At 39.3% G+C, this 17,728-nt stretch overlaps 1 protein-coding gene across 16 annotated transcripts in view; it reads right to left on the bottom strand.

Moving 5' to 3' along the window:
- The window catches only part of LOC119554106, a 31,022-nt gene extending 17,663 nt beyond the window's left edge, over positions 1-13,359 (bottom strand). For 10 of the 16 annotated variants that reach the window (XM_037864857.1, XM_037864858.1, XM_037864859.1 and 7 more), the window contains exons 1-4: positions 4,495-4,962; positions 1,523-1,772; positions 601-843; positions 266-533 (exon numbers count right to left, since the gene is read on the bottom strand). In XM_037864857.1, coding sequence (XP_037720785.1) covers positions 266-533; positions 601-843; positions 1,523-1,772; positions 4,495-4,962 — 1,229 coding nt within the window. Of the gene's footprint in view, positions 1-265; positions 534-600; positions 844-1,522; positions 1,773-2,366; positions 3,107-4,494; positions 5,015-13,075 lie in introns of those variants that run through there. The other 6 variants (XM_037864863.1, XM_037864870.1, XM_037864871.1 and 3 more) reach the window with 5 other exon arrangements.
- Positions 13,360-17,728: the final 4,369 nt, after the last annotated feature.

Raw genomic sequence — 17,728 nt, 5'->3', positions numbered from 1 at the left:
TACTTTAAGTGTCGCATGTTAAACTATGAAAAGGTTAACAAATGTAGGTTTTCACACCTTTCTAGGTTTTAAAAATACTTATAGTTTAACATGGGAGAAAAGAAAAAAGTACCTAGAAGTATTTAATTGGTACTCATTATACCACTAGTTATCATTAGAAAACGGTAACATTTTCATCTAGTTTATTATCAAATACCTTATAAATGTTTTTATACGAGTAGATCCGATTATATTACTTCTTTTATTCCGAATTGGGATTACTCACATGACATTGGCATGCATGCTGGCCAGGTTGTTGTAGTTATAGCGTGGCTGCATGGCCCTCGATCCCGATCCCGATCCCGAACCAGATCCAGATCCCGATCCCAATCCGGAACCCGACGTTTCGTCCGCTATCTCGCCGAAGAACTGCCGCCGCTGGTACTCGATGGTGGTGTTCTGGTTCAGGTTGAACGTCAGCGTTTTGGGCTGGGCTATTTTGGGATCCCCATCGCCGGATCGTCCCGCGTGTGCGCTCTTGGAGCGACGTTTCACTGCGGGAAAATCGAAAGGGAGTTTTATTGGAGGCCGAAATGGGGAAGTTTTCAGTTTGATACTCACAATTGCTCACCAATACCGGACCATTTCCCGCTCCACGACTATTATTGTTCTGATTGTTGTTGTTGTTCTGGGCATTGGCCGTCGATTCCGATTCGGATTCTTCGCTGGGCGCAGTTAGGCCCGCAGAAGCGGGGCGTGGCACCGCCCCACGGTAGCCGAAACGTCCACCGGCCGCACCTGCCACCAAAGTCCCAGTCTTCTGGGCAGCGGCGGCGCCTACTTTCTCAAAGTGAATGGGAGTTGCTGTCCGGGAAAATAGTGAAAATGAGAATGAGAATGGGTATGGGAATAGGAATAGGAATAGGACGATTCCAATGAATTGTTGGCATGTCAACTCATTGTTAAATGGGCCAAATTGTCGCCAAATTAAAAAGCAATAGCACTTTGTCAAATATTGCCATTTTGACGAGGCATATAAAGCCATTGCACTCTATATAAATAAATAAAATCCGGACCCAAAAAATAAGCTTGAAATCTTAAAATATCAATACTTCCATTTTAAATGTTATAGTTATGTATATAATTTATTTGTATAATTTTGGTCTTTTTATATCCCTTCAAAAACTATTATTATTCCACATTTTACAACAATATTTTAGAGTTCTTAGGTACTTTCATAATGAAATAGACTCCCTCTTGATATGTGTTAAAGTCAATAAAGATATAATATTGTTTCATATTTAATTTAATTTTTTATTTATTATATTTCCAAGTTTTTATTTGACCTTTATAGACCTTAATCAAAACTGTGAAATATTTTTAATCAGACTTTAGTTTAAATAATATACATTTTATATATAGAAATTAGATTATTGGATTCATGTATATGATATGTTTTGACTTTTACCATATCATATACCCAGTTTTCTAGCAAATATAACCTTTTTATCACCTCCCCAAAAACAGCAATTCCTCGACTCACCTGCATTCCCATTGTCGTCCTTTGTGTCTGTGCGAGTTGCGCTTTTGTCGCCGTTTCCTTCCAGGAGTTTCTTGAACTTCTTGGGCGTCCCATTGAGCTTTTTGCGGAAGCCAAAGGACATGGCGGTGCCTTTGGTGTGCACCGTCTGATTCGGATCCATCGCCTCCGAGGGATTGCCATTACTATTGCCGTTGCCATTGTGGTGGCGGCGACTTGACTTGCTGCCCTGCTTCTTGCTCTCCGCCTGCCCCTAAAACGGTAGAAAGTGGGTGAAAGGGTGGGGAAAGCGATTAGGATGAAAGCGAAACACATTTGCAAATCGGGTCAGCACAGATGAGAGGCGCACGGAAACAAAGAAGCCTCGAGGACTTCCCTGGCAAGAGACAACATACAATAGAATACATGGCTATTAGCTAACTACATGAGTCACTCGGTTCTACGAACAATAACTATTTGCGAGATACTTTTCACCGAATCATGATAACTATCAATATGGTGGGGTATATATAGTATAGTAAGCGACATGTTTTGATAGTTTAAGGCACGGAAAATATGTACAGGTTTTTGATTTCTTCGTAAGTAACGCAATATAACTAAATATTTCACAATTTATCAATCTAAAAGAAACCCACTTTAACGGCACATCTATTTTTATAAAATTATGATGATGATAATAAAGTGATGATCTATGGTGTCTAAAAAATGTTTTAATATCCTTAAGTCAAATTTGCGAGATAGGAAATACGGAACTTTAAAAAAGCAAGATGCACTCAATGTATCTACATTTCTGAAAGCCAAAGTTATCTACAAGTTGCATCCCTAAGATACATATTTCAAGTGGTACCATTATGACTGCCTCGACTTCCGCGTCGACTGCTGCGTCCTCCTCGACTGCTAATTTCCGAAGGTCCTGCTCTAGGAGCGCTTCCCTATCATCGATGTTCGGCTCTTTGTGACTTATTTGGTGCTCCTGATCGGAATTTTCCGCGCTCGGCTCGGCGACCCCCTCGTTTAGCTGCTGCGATGTGAATTTCTCTATCGAAACGACGACGGGGTTGTCGCATTCATCCATTTTGCAGGTCGTCGGCAGGGGAACTCGCTTTTCCGGCGAGCCTCCGTCCGTTTGCTCGACTCCGCCCGGGAAGTCGTCGTGATCCTTGAGTAGAAAAGGTCCGCTTCAGGATGCAGTGCGGCTATGTTCATGACACGGCCGAAACGGCGCACAAATTACGCCATTTATAATTGCACTTGAGCCGCACACAGATACACAGCGAGTACCTGCCAGTACACCCACACGGGGGTCCTTGAAAACCAAACGGCTTGCTTTTGCTGGAAAAATCTTTTGCAGATTGCTCGCACTTTTCACGCCTCAGGTTATGCAAACGTTTTTCGCACTACTTTCTGACTTTTCTATTTGGAATTATCTTCCTGATTTTGTTTTTTTTACTATTTGTTGTTCGGTTTTATATAGTTTTAGTGAGTTTTTTCTACTGGTGCAGCAGAGTGGCTACGATTTTTCACTTGTGAAAGCACGGCAAACGGGAAATTGAATGGCGAGCTGAAAATTCTCACGGAACGAATGGGTTTCCCTGACTTCTTGTGGTGGGTCTTGTCGTTATACTCTCTTTTTGGCTTGACCACAGGGGGAGAAATTGGAAAATAGACGCGAGAGAGTTCCCGGTGTTCGCTCATGCGCAGATCGGGGAAAAACAAGTGGCTGTTCGGAGATAATGGTCTAAAATCGGGGGTGGCTGGGTCTGGCGCCATCTAGCGGCTTCGGTGGCACTTAGCTGGGAAACCAACCAAGGCAGGTGGAAAATGTATGGAAACTAGTGTATCTTTTAAAGTAAAAACTTGTATTATTACTTTGTAAAATAAAAAATATATATTTCGTTCATTATATTTTCATATGTTACCCCAAAAAATTATTGGACTTATAAAATAAATAAATTTGACTTAAAAAACATTTAGTTTTGCAGGATGAGTTAAGGAATTTAAAGATGCACACAGTAATTAATGCCTAAGTAACTTTTTTTGTGATTATGATTACATTTTAATATCAAATTGATATTAATCTTAATTTTTTAGTGTGTATTCTTGTTGCAGTGAAATAAATTTCAAAAAAGTACTAATAACTTTCATATACCTAAGCTATTTCTATAAAAACATGACTAATAACTTATGTTTTTGAAATATAAATCCTATTAAAAAACTATACAAATTTTTTTTATAAATATCAAAACTATCTCTTAAAATGCAAACATCTTATGTTTTAATTCTCACAAAAAAGACGCATATAAAACAAGGTGTGAGGAATGATTTTCCTTTCCTTCATGCTCAGTGATTCATGTAAAATTCAGATGTAATAAGCCCTCTGAGATATTATCCAAGTAAAATAAAATTTGGTTAAGGTCAATTGGCAAAGGGAGAGGGGGGAGTGGTTGGGATAAAATGCTTCGGTTAAGTATGAAAGATGATATGTGGGGGGAGTGAGGCATTTTCGCCAGCCCTTCCCGCCCCTCACCATCTAGGTTGTTTATGTAAAATTACCTTGTAATAAGCCTTAGGAGAGAAGGAATATGAATATGTGAGCCCAAACTTTTAATGGGAAGGCGGGTAAGTGAATCTGGAAAATGAGTGAGGGTCTGGGGATATTTAGCCTAAATTTCTTCACTTTTATACTTACGTATTTACTTTTAAAAAGAGGAACTAACTAATGGTAGACATTTTAAAGTATCTGTATGCACTTGCTGTATATTTTGAATAGCCCTAGCCATGTTTTTTCACTTTCCTTTAGAAACAATGAATATCGAGGTGGACAATAGTCTGGCGAAAGAATAGATTGTTGACCCACAATCTACGACACCACATTTTCGCCAGTCTCAACTTTCCAGCCCTGGAGTTCGCAACTTATTGATAGTGCCTCGCCAGGAACCTCAAGTGAGTTGTAAACATTTATCAATATTACTCACCGCCAGCCAGCCGTTGTTCTCGACTGGTAATTGAGGTTCTGGCCTGATTCTGGCCTGGTGGTTCAGGATGTGGCTGGAGGATAACTGCTCCTCCTGCTCCTTTTCGATGGCCTGCAGCAGTTCGTGCAGCAGGAATTCCTGGCAAGTGGAGTACTCCGATTCGCGGGCCGATGTCAGTGGTTCCGCTGGGGCAACGGTGGCATCATTGTAAAGGGATTCGATGTGCAACACGGCCTGCTCCGGTTGCTTCCGCCGGCTGATGGTGTAATAAAAGGGCTCCTCCTGCTGGGATGACGATGGGCTGCCTGCTATGTATTCATTACTCGCTGTCAACTGTTGCCAGATTTTGTGCGCCTGGGCCAAATCTTCGTGGGACAGTGCGATTGTCAATACAGATTGATGATGCTCCGCGGCTGGGGACCCAAGTTGGTGGAGCGGAGGCGACTGCCGGGAGACGCACTTGCCCATGGCATCTTATGGGTTTTGGGGTTTTTGTGGTACCACGTCTTGCTTCGCCTTTCTGGAATGCAAAAAATAAACAAAATATTACCAAAATGCGCCAGCGATTCGGGCGAAATAGCTTCTGTCATTTCCTTATCAAACTGACATTTGAATAATGAGAAACAATTGGTTTTGTTTGAGCGGGTCAAATATGCATGTTGCATGTCAATCAGAACAGAAAAGCATTTAAATTTAACTAAATTATTTTCAAATTTGTAGTTGGGTAAATAGGGTTCCTATGTTATAGGTTCATGATTATTCTTGGGAATAATTATACATGGTATATAATAGTATATATGTTAATAATTTTTTTTGTGCTTAACGATTTGTAGAGATTCTTGATTGATATATCTTTAAGGAATCGTTATTAATATTGAACTTAATATAAATATGGTCTTAAATAATAATTAAGCAAGGATAATTTCGCAAATATGCCGAGGTATTGGAAAAAGTATTCAGACTTATTGGTACTTCATGTACAAAATGGAAATAAATAACACTAATTATACAATTTGTAGAAAAGATTTTATATTCTAAATGACAAAATATTTGTAAAAATATAAACAAAAGCCGTCTGTTTTTTTTCGTGTAGGAGTAAGTTCATTAGAAGATTCAAATGAGCAGGTTGGCTATACTATAAGATCCTCCCCGCACGGCATATTGATATGCTGGGAGCTCGTCTGGCCTGCGGTTGGCGTGCAGGTAATGATACACCTGTACCGCCAAAACCGCCAAACACCCCTCAAACTGCCCCGAGCGAAACCCCAGCCCCAAAACCCCCCCCCCCCCCCTGGTCGAGTCCATTGCCATGGCATTATGCCGCGCTGCACGTTTTTTATTAAATTTTATTAGAGTGCGGCACATGCACAACACGGACGGGTAGAAGCGGACAGACCCCAGATCCGGATTCGGATCCGGATCCAAACTTCTTTCATACCTCCAAAGGAGGGGTGAAAAAACAGAGGGATGGCTAACAGAGAGAAAAGGCATATATATATATATATGTATATTCACGCAAATGCAAGCAGCCTTTGGGAGAGCTGAAGACCTGCATCCCCCTTGGTAACCCCATGACCAGGCTCATCCTTGTCCCCATCCTGGAGAGCTCCTGGTACGTAGCTTTATGGCGCATTTGCCGCATAACAAAATTTACACCCACCGGGAGCGGGAGCCGTCGACGCGTCGGTGCACTCAATGGGGCCGCCCTTTGTGCCCGTGGTCCTTCGCGCCGGATCGAGCCATATCCACTAGGTCGCCGGTTTCGTCGCCACTCGATAACAGAATTTGCTCAATAATGAATTTAAGCAGGAAATGCATTTTGCCAAAGCCATCTGAGCGACAGGGCTTATTCGGTAGGTAAATATATTCCAAGGGCTTGTTGTTACCGAGAGGAGTTGGCAAGGGAATCCATAGCGAAAACCATTACTTGAGTATCCTTATTTTTACTAATCTTGGTTGTTGCTTTTGTTTTTGTGTAGGATCAAAATAATAATACTTCAGAGCTAATAAAAAACGAAGAAAATGAAGTGGGTCTCATTTTAAAAAAAAAGTAAAGGAGTGTATTGCTTAAAAAAGAATTACAACAAAAAATTAAGGGTTCTATTCTTTGTTGTTGATTTGAGCAATGAAATAATTTTTTCGGAATTTGTAAAGGGGTTAATTAAAATCTTAATGAATTCCTACATGATGTTTAAATTCTTGGAGGACTTTTTCTTCAACAGATTATTTAAATGTATGCTGTATAAACAACGCTAATTTATTATCCTTCGAGTTAGGGACAATCCATCTTAGGAAAACTCCAAGAACACTTTCTCCTTCCCATCCTGCAGAGTATTCCATGGGCTGTATTTGCGAACATTTTTAGCCGATCCGGCTGTGTTTATGCCTGCTTATGTCGTTTGGCTTACTTACATTTGCCGCGGCTTTGTGCTGCATAAATTTTCAGTGCCACGCCCCCGTGAAGCAACACCGCGCCCCCTGTTAACCCACGCCCCCTGTTGCAAAAACCAAACCCCCCCCCTGTGTAAGCTACGTGGCTCTTTTGTGCTAACTGCCAACTTTTATTTGCTGCCTTTTCACATAATGAGGCAATTTTGCAGTTTGTTTTGTGGGGACTTTTCACTTGTTACTCTTCCATTTAATAAGCCAAAGGCAATGGCAGGTGCCGTAAGCTGCCGAAACTCCCCGGTTTTGGACCTAATGCAACATTTTGTATGCGCGCAGGATAAATCCCGTGCAGATCCCCGATATTGGTCGCATATGCAAATGGTATATGGCGAATGGCTGGCTGCAGCCAGCAGGTAATTATGCGCATAAATAACTCCGATTGTTTGGCTGCAAGAGGGACTGCAGCGAGAGACCTCAAGTAATGCCCAAGATTGGTCAGATGGGTGTTGCTCGCTTATTGGGGGGATTTGGGTTGGGGTATCTGGGCATTCTGGGTCGCCAGGATATCCTGCGGATGCTCCAGCGGTTTCCCCCCCCCCCCCCCAAACGCACGGCAGGCGTGGCTCATGCATAAGCATAACCATCGCCCATTTCGAATCGATGTGGCATGCAACAGCTGCTCGCTTACAACACTTCGGATTGCCATGGTCCATGCATTTTAATTGTGCAACCCCGGAAAAAAATATAGAGCCGAATGCCTGCACCCAAAGAAAAGGTATCCCTAACTCTTCGTTGGACCTTAAATGTTTTGTACAAAAAAGTTTCGTTTTGAATTTTAAGAAATAATATAAAGTTGAATATTTGATCATAAAATAAAATCTATAAGTATGTATATACCAATTCATTGTTTAGAAAACAAAGTATTTAAAACTCTCTTGGAACATTTTTTCGTTCTTCGAATATAAGCTTGCACACATTTTATGTATTCAATGTATAATCCTAGTTTAAGGGATTACCATCTTTTGGGTTTACTTTAAGCAACAAAAATGTATTTAATAAGACCATATTATATGCAATAACATTAGGATAATTTATTTATAATTAAAATTTGCATTGTTTTATATTGTACCGACATGTATTACGATTATATGCAGGTATATAAAACCAATCTTAAAGACATACCAAAAATATATATTTAAATTGTTAGGTGGAGAAGTAAACTCTTAGTTCATGGCAAGACAAATATTTAAAAATGTTGTTTTTAGCGTATGTAAAGAGTTACTATTGAATGTGTTACATCTTTTTAAAAAATTAAACATTTTTCCTTTTCTATATCCTGTTTGTTTTTTGTGGGTTCCAAAGCCCTATTTTCGGAGTGTGTGAAGACTTAAAAATGGTATGCCACCACACGCGTCGCAAATGGCGGCAAAGGGACTCCGGAGAAGGATCTACCCAGTAAGTTGCACTGTAGGGGCAAAGTTTTGTGCCATGATTAAAACGAAACCTCACCAAAGTTGCCACCGCTGACAATTTTAATGCAAACAAAAACTTGCTTTTCTCTTCTTCGGAACACTGACAGCGGCAACCAAGAAGAAGGCCAACTTATTTTTGCATGCCTCGGTTTTTTTTTTTCGAAACCCCATTCCACCCCTTTTCCACACCATTAATGCAAATTGACGGGGGGATACAAGTCGCTACAGGTGCCAGATCCGTTCAGGTAGTTTTCTCGTTGGGCAGGACTCTTTGGGTTTTTGGGGGAAAGGGGGGTCGGGAAAAACTTCTGGCAATTCACGCGGACATTTGCGGCTTTTCTGCCGCCGAAAGCAATTGCATTTTGGTAATTGAACAAGTCAACGCTTAATTACAATGCACTACAGTAAAACACCATAACTGTCTGCGGCATTGAGTGAAAATCCAGCCGGCAATTTCCATTCAACGAAAGCGAAATAATTTCCATTCGAAATGCGCAAAAATGAGCATTTGTTTTCCTTTTCGTACGTATTTCAGCCCTTTTTTCAAGCCCACCCGCTGCTGTTTTCGCCTGTTTTTGTTTGAAACGTTTTAATTGACGGCTCATTTTGTTTTGCTGCAGACATCTCACTGGAAACATGGGTGTAGTGGCTAAAAAGCTGTTCAACAAGGCGTATGCGTAATATAAAAAACACTAAATTTTAGTTAAATTTAAAATAAGTTAAATTTAGTGAACATCATTTAGTTTATAACATCTATATAGACTTAAAATGTTTTTTTTTGGTGTTATATCAGTTTTTAAAAATTCTCTACATTTATCCTCTGAAACCAACTTCTTAATTTAATATAGCAGCCAAATAAAATGTTCTCATTACGCCCATTGGAAATCACTATTATAGAAAAACTTAGCAAATTTAAATAGACCATTAAAATCATTTATTTCCTAACATCTATATAGATTTAAATTTCTTTAAATGGTGTTATAACAGGCTTGAGAATTTTATCTTCCTTTATCTCCTAAAACCAAATTCTTAATTTTATTTGGCAGCCAACGAAAAAGTTCTCACTAAACCCCTTTCGGTGGCGAAACAATTCAGCAATTTATCGATTAAGCTGCACAAACGGACAAAAAAGCGATGTGAAAATGACTTAAAGCAATACCCATGGGACAGTGGATTGTTAAAAACTGATCTATATGCTTGGTTATTGAGCAAGTTTGGCTGTGGCTGTCGATGGCTCAAAGCCTTCAGCGGAAAAATGTATGGCCAAAACCAAACCAAACACACCAAAAGAGGGGGGAGGGGGTAGCCGAAAACAGATAGCGGCAGTAGACACTTGATAGGTTTTTTGCGAGCCCCCCCCCCCCCCCCCCCCCCCCCCCTTAGATGCCCCCCTCTTTTCGACCCGCTCCCCACACGCTATTGGCCATAAATCAATTTTTCAAAAATGACACTGGGAAATGGAAAAAGTAAGCTCAAAGCTGGGCGAATATTGAAAGCGTCCGCTTGCCCCGATATAAACCGATACTCTCCCATGGATTGTCAAACGTATAAAATATATGCATGCATGCATACATCTATATCACTCATATACCATATATATATATATATCTATATATTAATAAAAAATGTATGCTTGGTCCTAGCATTTTTTGGGCATCCTAGAAGCTCTGGTATTTTTTATGCTATCGCCAATGTTGGTTTTTCTTTTTCTTTTTCTATTTCGTTTTTTTTTATTTCTGGCTTTGCAAATCTTTGCAGCTGGCGTTGAAAGTTTGTCATCATAAATTTTAATATTATTTTCGTTGCGAATGCAACAGGAGTTGGGTGCAAAAGGAAGCGTTTTGCGAAGCGAGGCAAAACTTGTCAAAAGAAGCTGAATCCATAGTTCGGCAAGTGGGGAAATGAGCACATTAATACGAAAGGGGGCAACCAAGCCGCTTGGGAATTTTCCAAAAAAAAAACTCCGTGCAGCACACGCGGCGTATGCGCAATGCAGCAGCTTCGGATTCGAACAGATTTTGGAGAAAGGGCTTTCGGTAACATCTGGGCGGCTGGCCGGAAGCCCATATTCCCCAGCATGTGTGAACCGAATGTTGATGAGTGCCATCTAGTGAATGCATATGAATGAATTACAGCCCGCAGCCTCTCGATTCCTTCCCCCCTGATTTTTGCCGTTCCCTTGGATTTCTAGCCTGGTTTTGGCCTTTGAAAGCGGCTGAATGAAGCCGCCTGGCTTTGGCGGCATGAATTGCATGCAAAAGATTGTTTTGCATAGATGAGTGAAATCACAGGGTGCATTTATTGGATCCCCATACCATGAACCCATGTATAGTACCTGGTGACAGCAGACGAAATTGACATTGATTGGTCCTGGATCCTGAGCCCCAAAGGACTAATGACAAAGAATCAAGGGGGAGCTCAATTATTCTCGTTTTCCCTGTGCGCTTGACTTCTTTTGGTTGAATGCAATCAGTTTGTCAGTCGTTGGTTTGCTGTTGCAAAAATATTTCGGGTTCTTTAATTGCAAATATATGTTTTCAAGCATGAAAATCGAAGACCTAGAGAATATTTTGTCAACTTATTTTATTCAAAGATTAATTAAAAGCAGCACACTGTTTGTGTGGCGGCAGAGACCAAGCAGAGCTATTAACTAAGTTCGAGCACTGGTTTAAAGCCAGGTATTACAACTCCATTAATTAATTGTGTGAGTAATTTGCAAGTGATTTTCACACTGTTTGTGTGGCGGCAGAGACTGAACAGAGCTATAATGGAAAGCTGCCGAACGCTTATTAAAAGCAAGGTATTATAACTCCAATAATTAATTGTGTGAGTAACTTGCAAGTGATTTTCACACTGTTAGTGTGGCGGCAGAGACCAAGACTTAAAGCAAAGTATTAAACTACCATTATTTAGACAAATAAGCATGACTAAACTAGAATAGCTTAGCTCAAACGGAACATTATTTTAATCAGTTACCCATCATTAAGTATTATTTCAGAGTGTTTCTCAAGAGCAAATTGCTGAGAGGCCTCACGATTAAATTAATCAAATTCTGTGCACATTCGAAAATTGCCTGCAAGTATGGTAATTATTAGCCAGGCTCGAATATGCATATGATTTTATGCTCTTAGATTTCAGACTGATTACCGGACATTGGCCGGCTACTGGATTTTGTTTAATATTCACCGAAAATTATTCGAGCAAAATTGTAGAAGCCGAGCCGAGCCCGGCAGGCGAATAAAGACTTTCGAAGTCAAGCGAGACGTGAACTGAATATGAAAAGCCAAGGGTTTAAGCCTTTAAGTGATGTGGCAAGGTCGATTGGAGAGTGGCTGAGGAGATTTTGGGGTGGGTGGGCTTATGAAAAGTGTGGAGGAACTGAAAGTGGAACTTCTCCTTGGGCTTATTTGCATGCTGTGATTAAGTGACCGGGTCATAAATGCACTTGGGCAATGGGTATACTCGAGCATTTCGGCTCGACGTCGCCAAGGCAACCATAATGCCTGCCACTTAATTATTACTTAGTCTTTATTAACATGGCTCACAGCTTTTAACTGGCCTCTCGCTCCCGATTAAAGCCATCAGCGGAGCGTGCAGTTTGGATTCCATTTCGGGGGTTTCGGCGGTATAAAATGGTCTTTATTTCGAGGTAATTGCAAATTGTTGCCATCGTCTTGTGCGCCTGCGTTTTTGTTTGTCAATTTGCGTACTTAAAAAATTCTTTTATATAAACACAGACACAGAGCGGCGAAGACGACGCACTCACAACTCGTTGTCAGTGTAACGAGCCATATGTGTTGTGCACATAATAATTACGCAATTGGCAGGAATTCCCCCCCTGCCATTTTAGCCTGACTCCAAGTCGAGTGTGTCATCAAATTAGTTTTAATTATATATTATATTCGTTTTGCACACATTTCGGCATTAGCAGGAAGCCCGCGCTCGACTGGGGTCTCCAGTGCGTATGCTTGATATTTGCCATGGCAATCGATTTGTATGCCCGGCAGCACTCCGCCAGTCGTTCTTGTTTAAACAATTTCCCCGCTCATTGGCTTTAGGGCCATCAACAATTGCGGGGGATGTGTGATGTGGTTCTGGAAACCTGTACCAGATATCTAATATGCATGGCAGTCAGGGAAAGGAAAGTAAGCGCGTCAAGTGAATAGTAGCTACAGAGTGAGAAAATGCCAAATGAATCAGTCATTAAAATGGAATTTTATCAAATCAAATAGGTAATTATGGCTATGACCATGCTAACTTATTTAAAAACATTACCTCATGGTTATTTTGTATTGGTTATGAGTCAATTTCTTATAGATGAAAGAGCTATCTTAAAAATATCACATCACATACATTATTTTAAAAGAACTATCTATGTATATTACAAAGATATATTAGTTAAGTGTTGAGAACTTTATAAATTGTAAACATTTTTATCTATAATCCAATCAGGTATTTAAAAGATTCTAGGCCCTTAAATTCAAGGTTTTGTTTAAAATGAAGGAACCTTTTCAAAATTAAGGCCCTTGGACGTTATATTTATGTGTAAATTTTAGAGCACTTTGATTATTTTCCCTCAGTGTAGCAATGTAACAACGACATCGACACTCTTGCGGTGGTTGCTTTGGTTTCGCTGTGAGTTTTTGGGTTAGTTAGGGTTTCAGTTTCAGCCACAGATTTGTCTCGGCATGCAAATTCCCATTTTTCACCATCAGACCCACCTTTGGCTTATCTTATCGCCGTCCACTTATGTATGTTTGTAAACTTGTGCCCATGCTGGGCGTAATTAAATTGAAATTCTCAAGTGCTCGTTGTATTTTTCGGTGGCACTTGATTTGACACTTTAGCACTGCGAATTTTAGTTTCACTTCCACCTGTTGAGTTTTCTTTGCTACTTCAAGGGGCGACCTTGAATTATGCGATCAGTTTTTTTTTTACTTTTTGCCATAACTAGACTTCCAGTCAAGAGAGTCGCGTCATATTTGCTGTTATTATTAATAGCCAAAAGCGTCGAAAGCAACTGACTGCGGACTACGCATGAGACTCGAGACCCGAGCACCCAAGAATCTACAAAGCTGCGATCGGAGCGTTAGAAAAGCTCTCTCTTTGTACCATCTAGCTGGGCTTTCAGCTCTACGATTTCTGGTAGTAAGAGAAAAAAGAGAATACCAGGTGATTCACAGCTGATAGGGGACTTGGTTTATGAGTGTCAATTGCGTGCGGTATGTACAGTGCCATTAAAAAGGTAAGATAACAAATGGGAAATTAAGAAAAAAATATATTCATTAAGAAAGAATCTAGTCAGATATGGGTTTTCAATTAAATATTGACTAGAAAAATATTTAAAAAAATGTCAAAGATCAATAATGTTTTGAAATCACTTTAGGTGTCTAAAAGTATGCAACAATATATTTGAAACTCAGAGGTACAATGAGTTACTTAAGTAAGTCGAGTAACCTTTATTTACTGCCTACTTTTAGGCTCCCAAAATTACATTTAAAAGTGATTTCAAAACTCTTCAATAACACATTGATTATAAAATATTTATAAGATGTTTTTTTGTTGTTTTCAAATCACTTTAGGTGTCTAAAAGTATGTAACAATATAATTGGAACTCAGAAGTACAATAAATTACATCAGTAAGTCGAGTAACCTTTATTTACCGCCTACTTTTAGGCACCTAGAAATGGAATTTAAAAGTGATTTCAAAACTCTTTAATATTCAATTGATTACAAAATATTTAAAAGATGTCATATTGAAAAAACACTATTATTCTCAAATCACTTTAGGTGTCTAAAAGTATGCAACAATATATTTGGAACTCAGAAGTACAATGAATTACTTCAGTAACCGAAGTAACCTTTATTTACCGTCTACTTTTAGGCACTTAAAAATTTAATTTAAAAGTGATTTCAAAGGTTTTAAAACCCTAGTAATTTTTGTGGCACACCTCCTTGAATTCAAAATTCAAAACTTAGTTCTTTCCTATTGATATATTCGACTTGCTAAGACAATAAACATTGTAATTCAGTACCTATTGAATATGCACAATCAAATTCAATCAAATCCGCCCTTTGACACCGCAGTACCAGCTCCCTTTTCCCTTTGTGTACAAATATCCGAGTGTAGGGCTATTAAAAAGCACTTTCTTATCAATGCAGGAAAAGGCAAACCGAATGAAGCCCCGATGCAGGCGAAAGGTGCAAAGGAAACCGAACAATGACGGAAAACGTTGCCAGCCAGAAGCTCAGGAGTTGGGCAACAGCACCGCCCCCAACCACCACCCACTAAGCTGAAAAGGAGCCGCCGAACCACCCAACAACCCAACCACCCACCGAATGCCTTGGCTGAGCGTCAAGTGTCATAAAAAAATAGGAACAACACTTGCAAGCCAAAAACTAAAGTGCACGAGTTGCCCGGCCATGTGGCTCTTCACACACCACCCACCTTTCCAGTCAACTTTCGCCGCCCAACCACCCACCATTCACCGCCCCATTCACCGTTCACCACACTCTCCTATTACTACTAGATCCATTTTCGCTCATCTTTCAAAGGCGTACTGTTGCGTTCGTATTTGTGGTGCTTGCAGGCGGAGAAAATATTATAATATCTGTGTTCTTTATAACATTTGTGTTGTTAAAGTTGTATTGGGACTTTATTGGTACATTTAAGGTTTCTTAAAGACCTTGCGATGTGAGCATGCATTAGAGGAAATGCACTACAAAATAAACTTGTACATTTTAAGTAAAGTAATTAAAATAATCGTATAATCGTAATAATGATGATAATCATAATGTAAACTCGAATAAAAACAATTATAATACTGGAAAATAAGTGTACCATTACCATAAGTAACTATACCATTTTATAAGATATGGTTCCATGGGAAGGTTCCTAAAGACGAGAAACCTTCAAATAGAGCTAAGCTCCATTTTGATGAATTTGTAGATAATAGACATTAGGAATTCATATTACATAAAAAATAATACTTCTAAGAATTAACAATAAATTAAGGAAACTTATAGAATAGAGTATTAGTACTAAAATAGTAAAAAAAGATATGGTAAGTTGTCTGGTAAGTTTTTCTTATCTATATTATGTTACTCAAACTCAATTTTAAAAAAATATATATAAATTTTAAGAATAATAAAAAGTAATACTTCTAATAAATATATAAATAAATACTTCTAAGGAATAACAATAAATTCTGGAAGCTTATAGAATAAAATACTAGTTCTAAAATAGTAAAAAAAAAAGAGATATGATAAGTTTTCCGGCATTATCTTATCAATATAATGTTATACAATCAACTAAAAAAAATTTTAAACTTTAGCTTGAAATGATTTTCAATAAATAATCAGATATGATTAATATTGGTTAATTTGAATTATCAAGACTCGAAAACCTTTATCGTTGATTTACCCAATCAATTTAAATAGTTTTCTCTCGGTGCTTAACAGCGGGCATATGGGTAGTTGCAAAGAAATACAAAAGAAAATATTTACAAAACTTCCATTTCCGCTTTATGTGGGCAGTGTTCGCAGGCGAAGAAGAAGCGGTAGCCGCGCGGGGAAATTGAAAAAAGATAGTTTCACATAAACCCTTGGGCATTTGAACCCGCCAACCCCTCCCCTAACCCCCACCCCCTCCCCATCCCCCCAGAAACTAGAATACAAACACAAAGGCAGAGCTTGCAGGTGAGCATTCCGCTATTTTGCTTTTGGGCGACGGAAGTGAGCATTGTTAAAGTTTTGCAGGTAAATCAAATGATAAAATGAAGATGTGGCAAAGTCCAGCAGTGCAACAACAACAACATCAGCTGATAGCAACAGTTTTGGGACAACTCAAAGATTGAGAGCTTTTCACCACAGCAGCGACGCCTGCGCCCAAAAGTCACTCGATTTTGAGTGATTTCCCTTTGTTGTTTACCTTTTTCCGCAAGGTTATAACGGTTGTTATCGTTCAACGTTGCCTACTTTCAAGTTCTCCCTGTGGCTCTCTATTATCGCAGTCTGCTTTTAGGCTGAACTTAACCCTTAGCCATGCCTGCCAAGCTTTTCTCGCCCCCATTCGTCTGAGTAATATTTTTCGCTTATCAACTAATGGATATTTAATCGTGCGAATAGTTCGACAATGTGAAGTGCTGCCTTTCTTGACACTTTATTTATACGCCTTCTTTAGCAAAGCCCTGAGGCTTGAGCCATAAATTTTCCTATCGCCACTCGATCAAAATAGCTGTCCAATAGACCATAATTGATTTGTTGAAATGACAAAAATTTCGCACCACTTTGCGGATCAATTATCAAGTGCTTGCAAATTGTAATAGTCAATAAAAAAATTGCATATTTTCATAACTAATGGAACTCTGACGTAGGCAGCTGTCGGAAAATGCCAAATTGGAAAGTCCGGTCTAGCTGGAAAGCTTTTTCGCTTGCCGTTATCAATGCTACCTCTCCCCCAAAAATACACACCCATATTGTGACTGGCTTTAATCATTATTTGGCGCAATTGTACGCAATAAATTTTCAAGAATAAACCCGCAATCAAAATTATTCGACATGTAGACGTTGGTAAAAATTATGACCATGCGATCAGCTCTCATCGAGTGTCGCACTGTTCTTAACCGATCGATCGATCGATTGTCGCCCCTCATTTCAAATGCAAATCAATCAATTAGAGCGTCGGAGCCCGTTAATTTGCATTGCGTGAATTGCTGGCCAAATATTGCCTTTTCCAGCCAGTGCTGTTTATTTTTAGATAAAAAATCAAACGCAATGATATTAATAGATAAGGCAACCATCCAGTGGGGGGTCCGAAACGTGTCCCTGCAAAGGGTTAAACGTAGGCTGCTGGAGAGAGAGTAGGAGCGAGGAGAGAGGGAGCGAGGAGAGATTTGAGCCTGCCTGCGAGAGAGGGAGAGCGATCTTCGTGGAGGAGGGTGGCACAGTGGGAAAAACAAACAGTTAGTGCCCACTTTTCATATATAAGGGATTTTCGGTGTATAAAACAAAGTTAAGTTTATTAAAATGGAATAGTGGGCTTGTCATATATTCTTAAGTTGAGTGCACTTTCAGCAAATGCCATTGAGACAATAAGCAAATTGTGTAGCCGACTTGACCATATTAGTCTGCTTGAACTTTAAGAGGTACAATCGCTTTCATGTTAATTTAATACCAATAAATATTGTTTCCTAAAATAAGAAACACACTTAAATTACTTTTGAACTAGAAATAAATTAAAAATATATCAAAACCAATAAACCGTGGTAACTGTTTATTGAACATTTCGGGTTGTTTTAATTTTAAGAGGTACAATCGCTTTCATATTAATGTAATACCAGTATTTTAGGATTTACACTTAAGTTACTTTTTAA

This window comes from Drosophila subpulchrella, chromosome 3L (assembly GCF_014743375.2).
Source record: "Drosophila subpulchrella strain 33 F10 #4 breed RU33 chromosome 3L, RU_Dsub_v1.1 Primary Assembly, whole genome shotgun sequence".
Lineage (NCBI taxonomy): Eukaryota > Metazoa > Arthropoda > Insecta > Diptera > Drosophilidae > Drosophila > Drosophila subpulchrella.
This window is presented reverse-complemented; position numbering and strand designations above follow the sequence as displayed.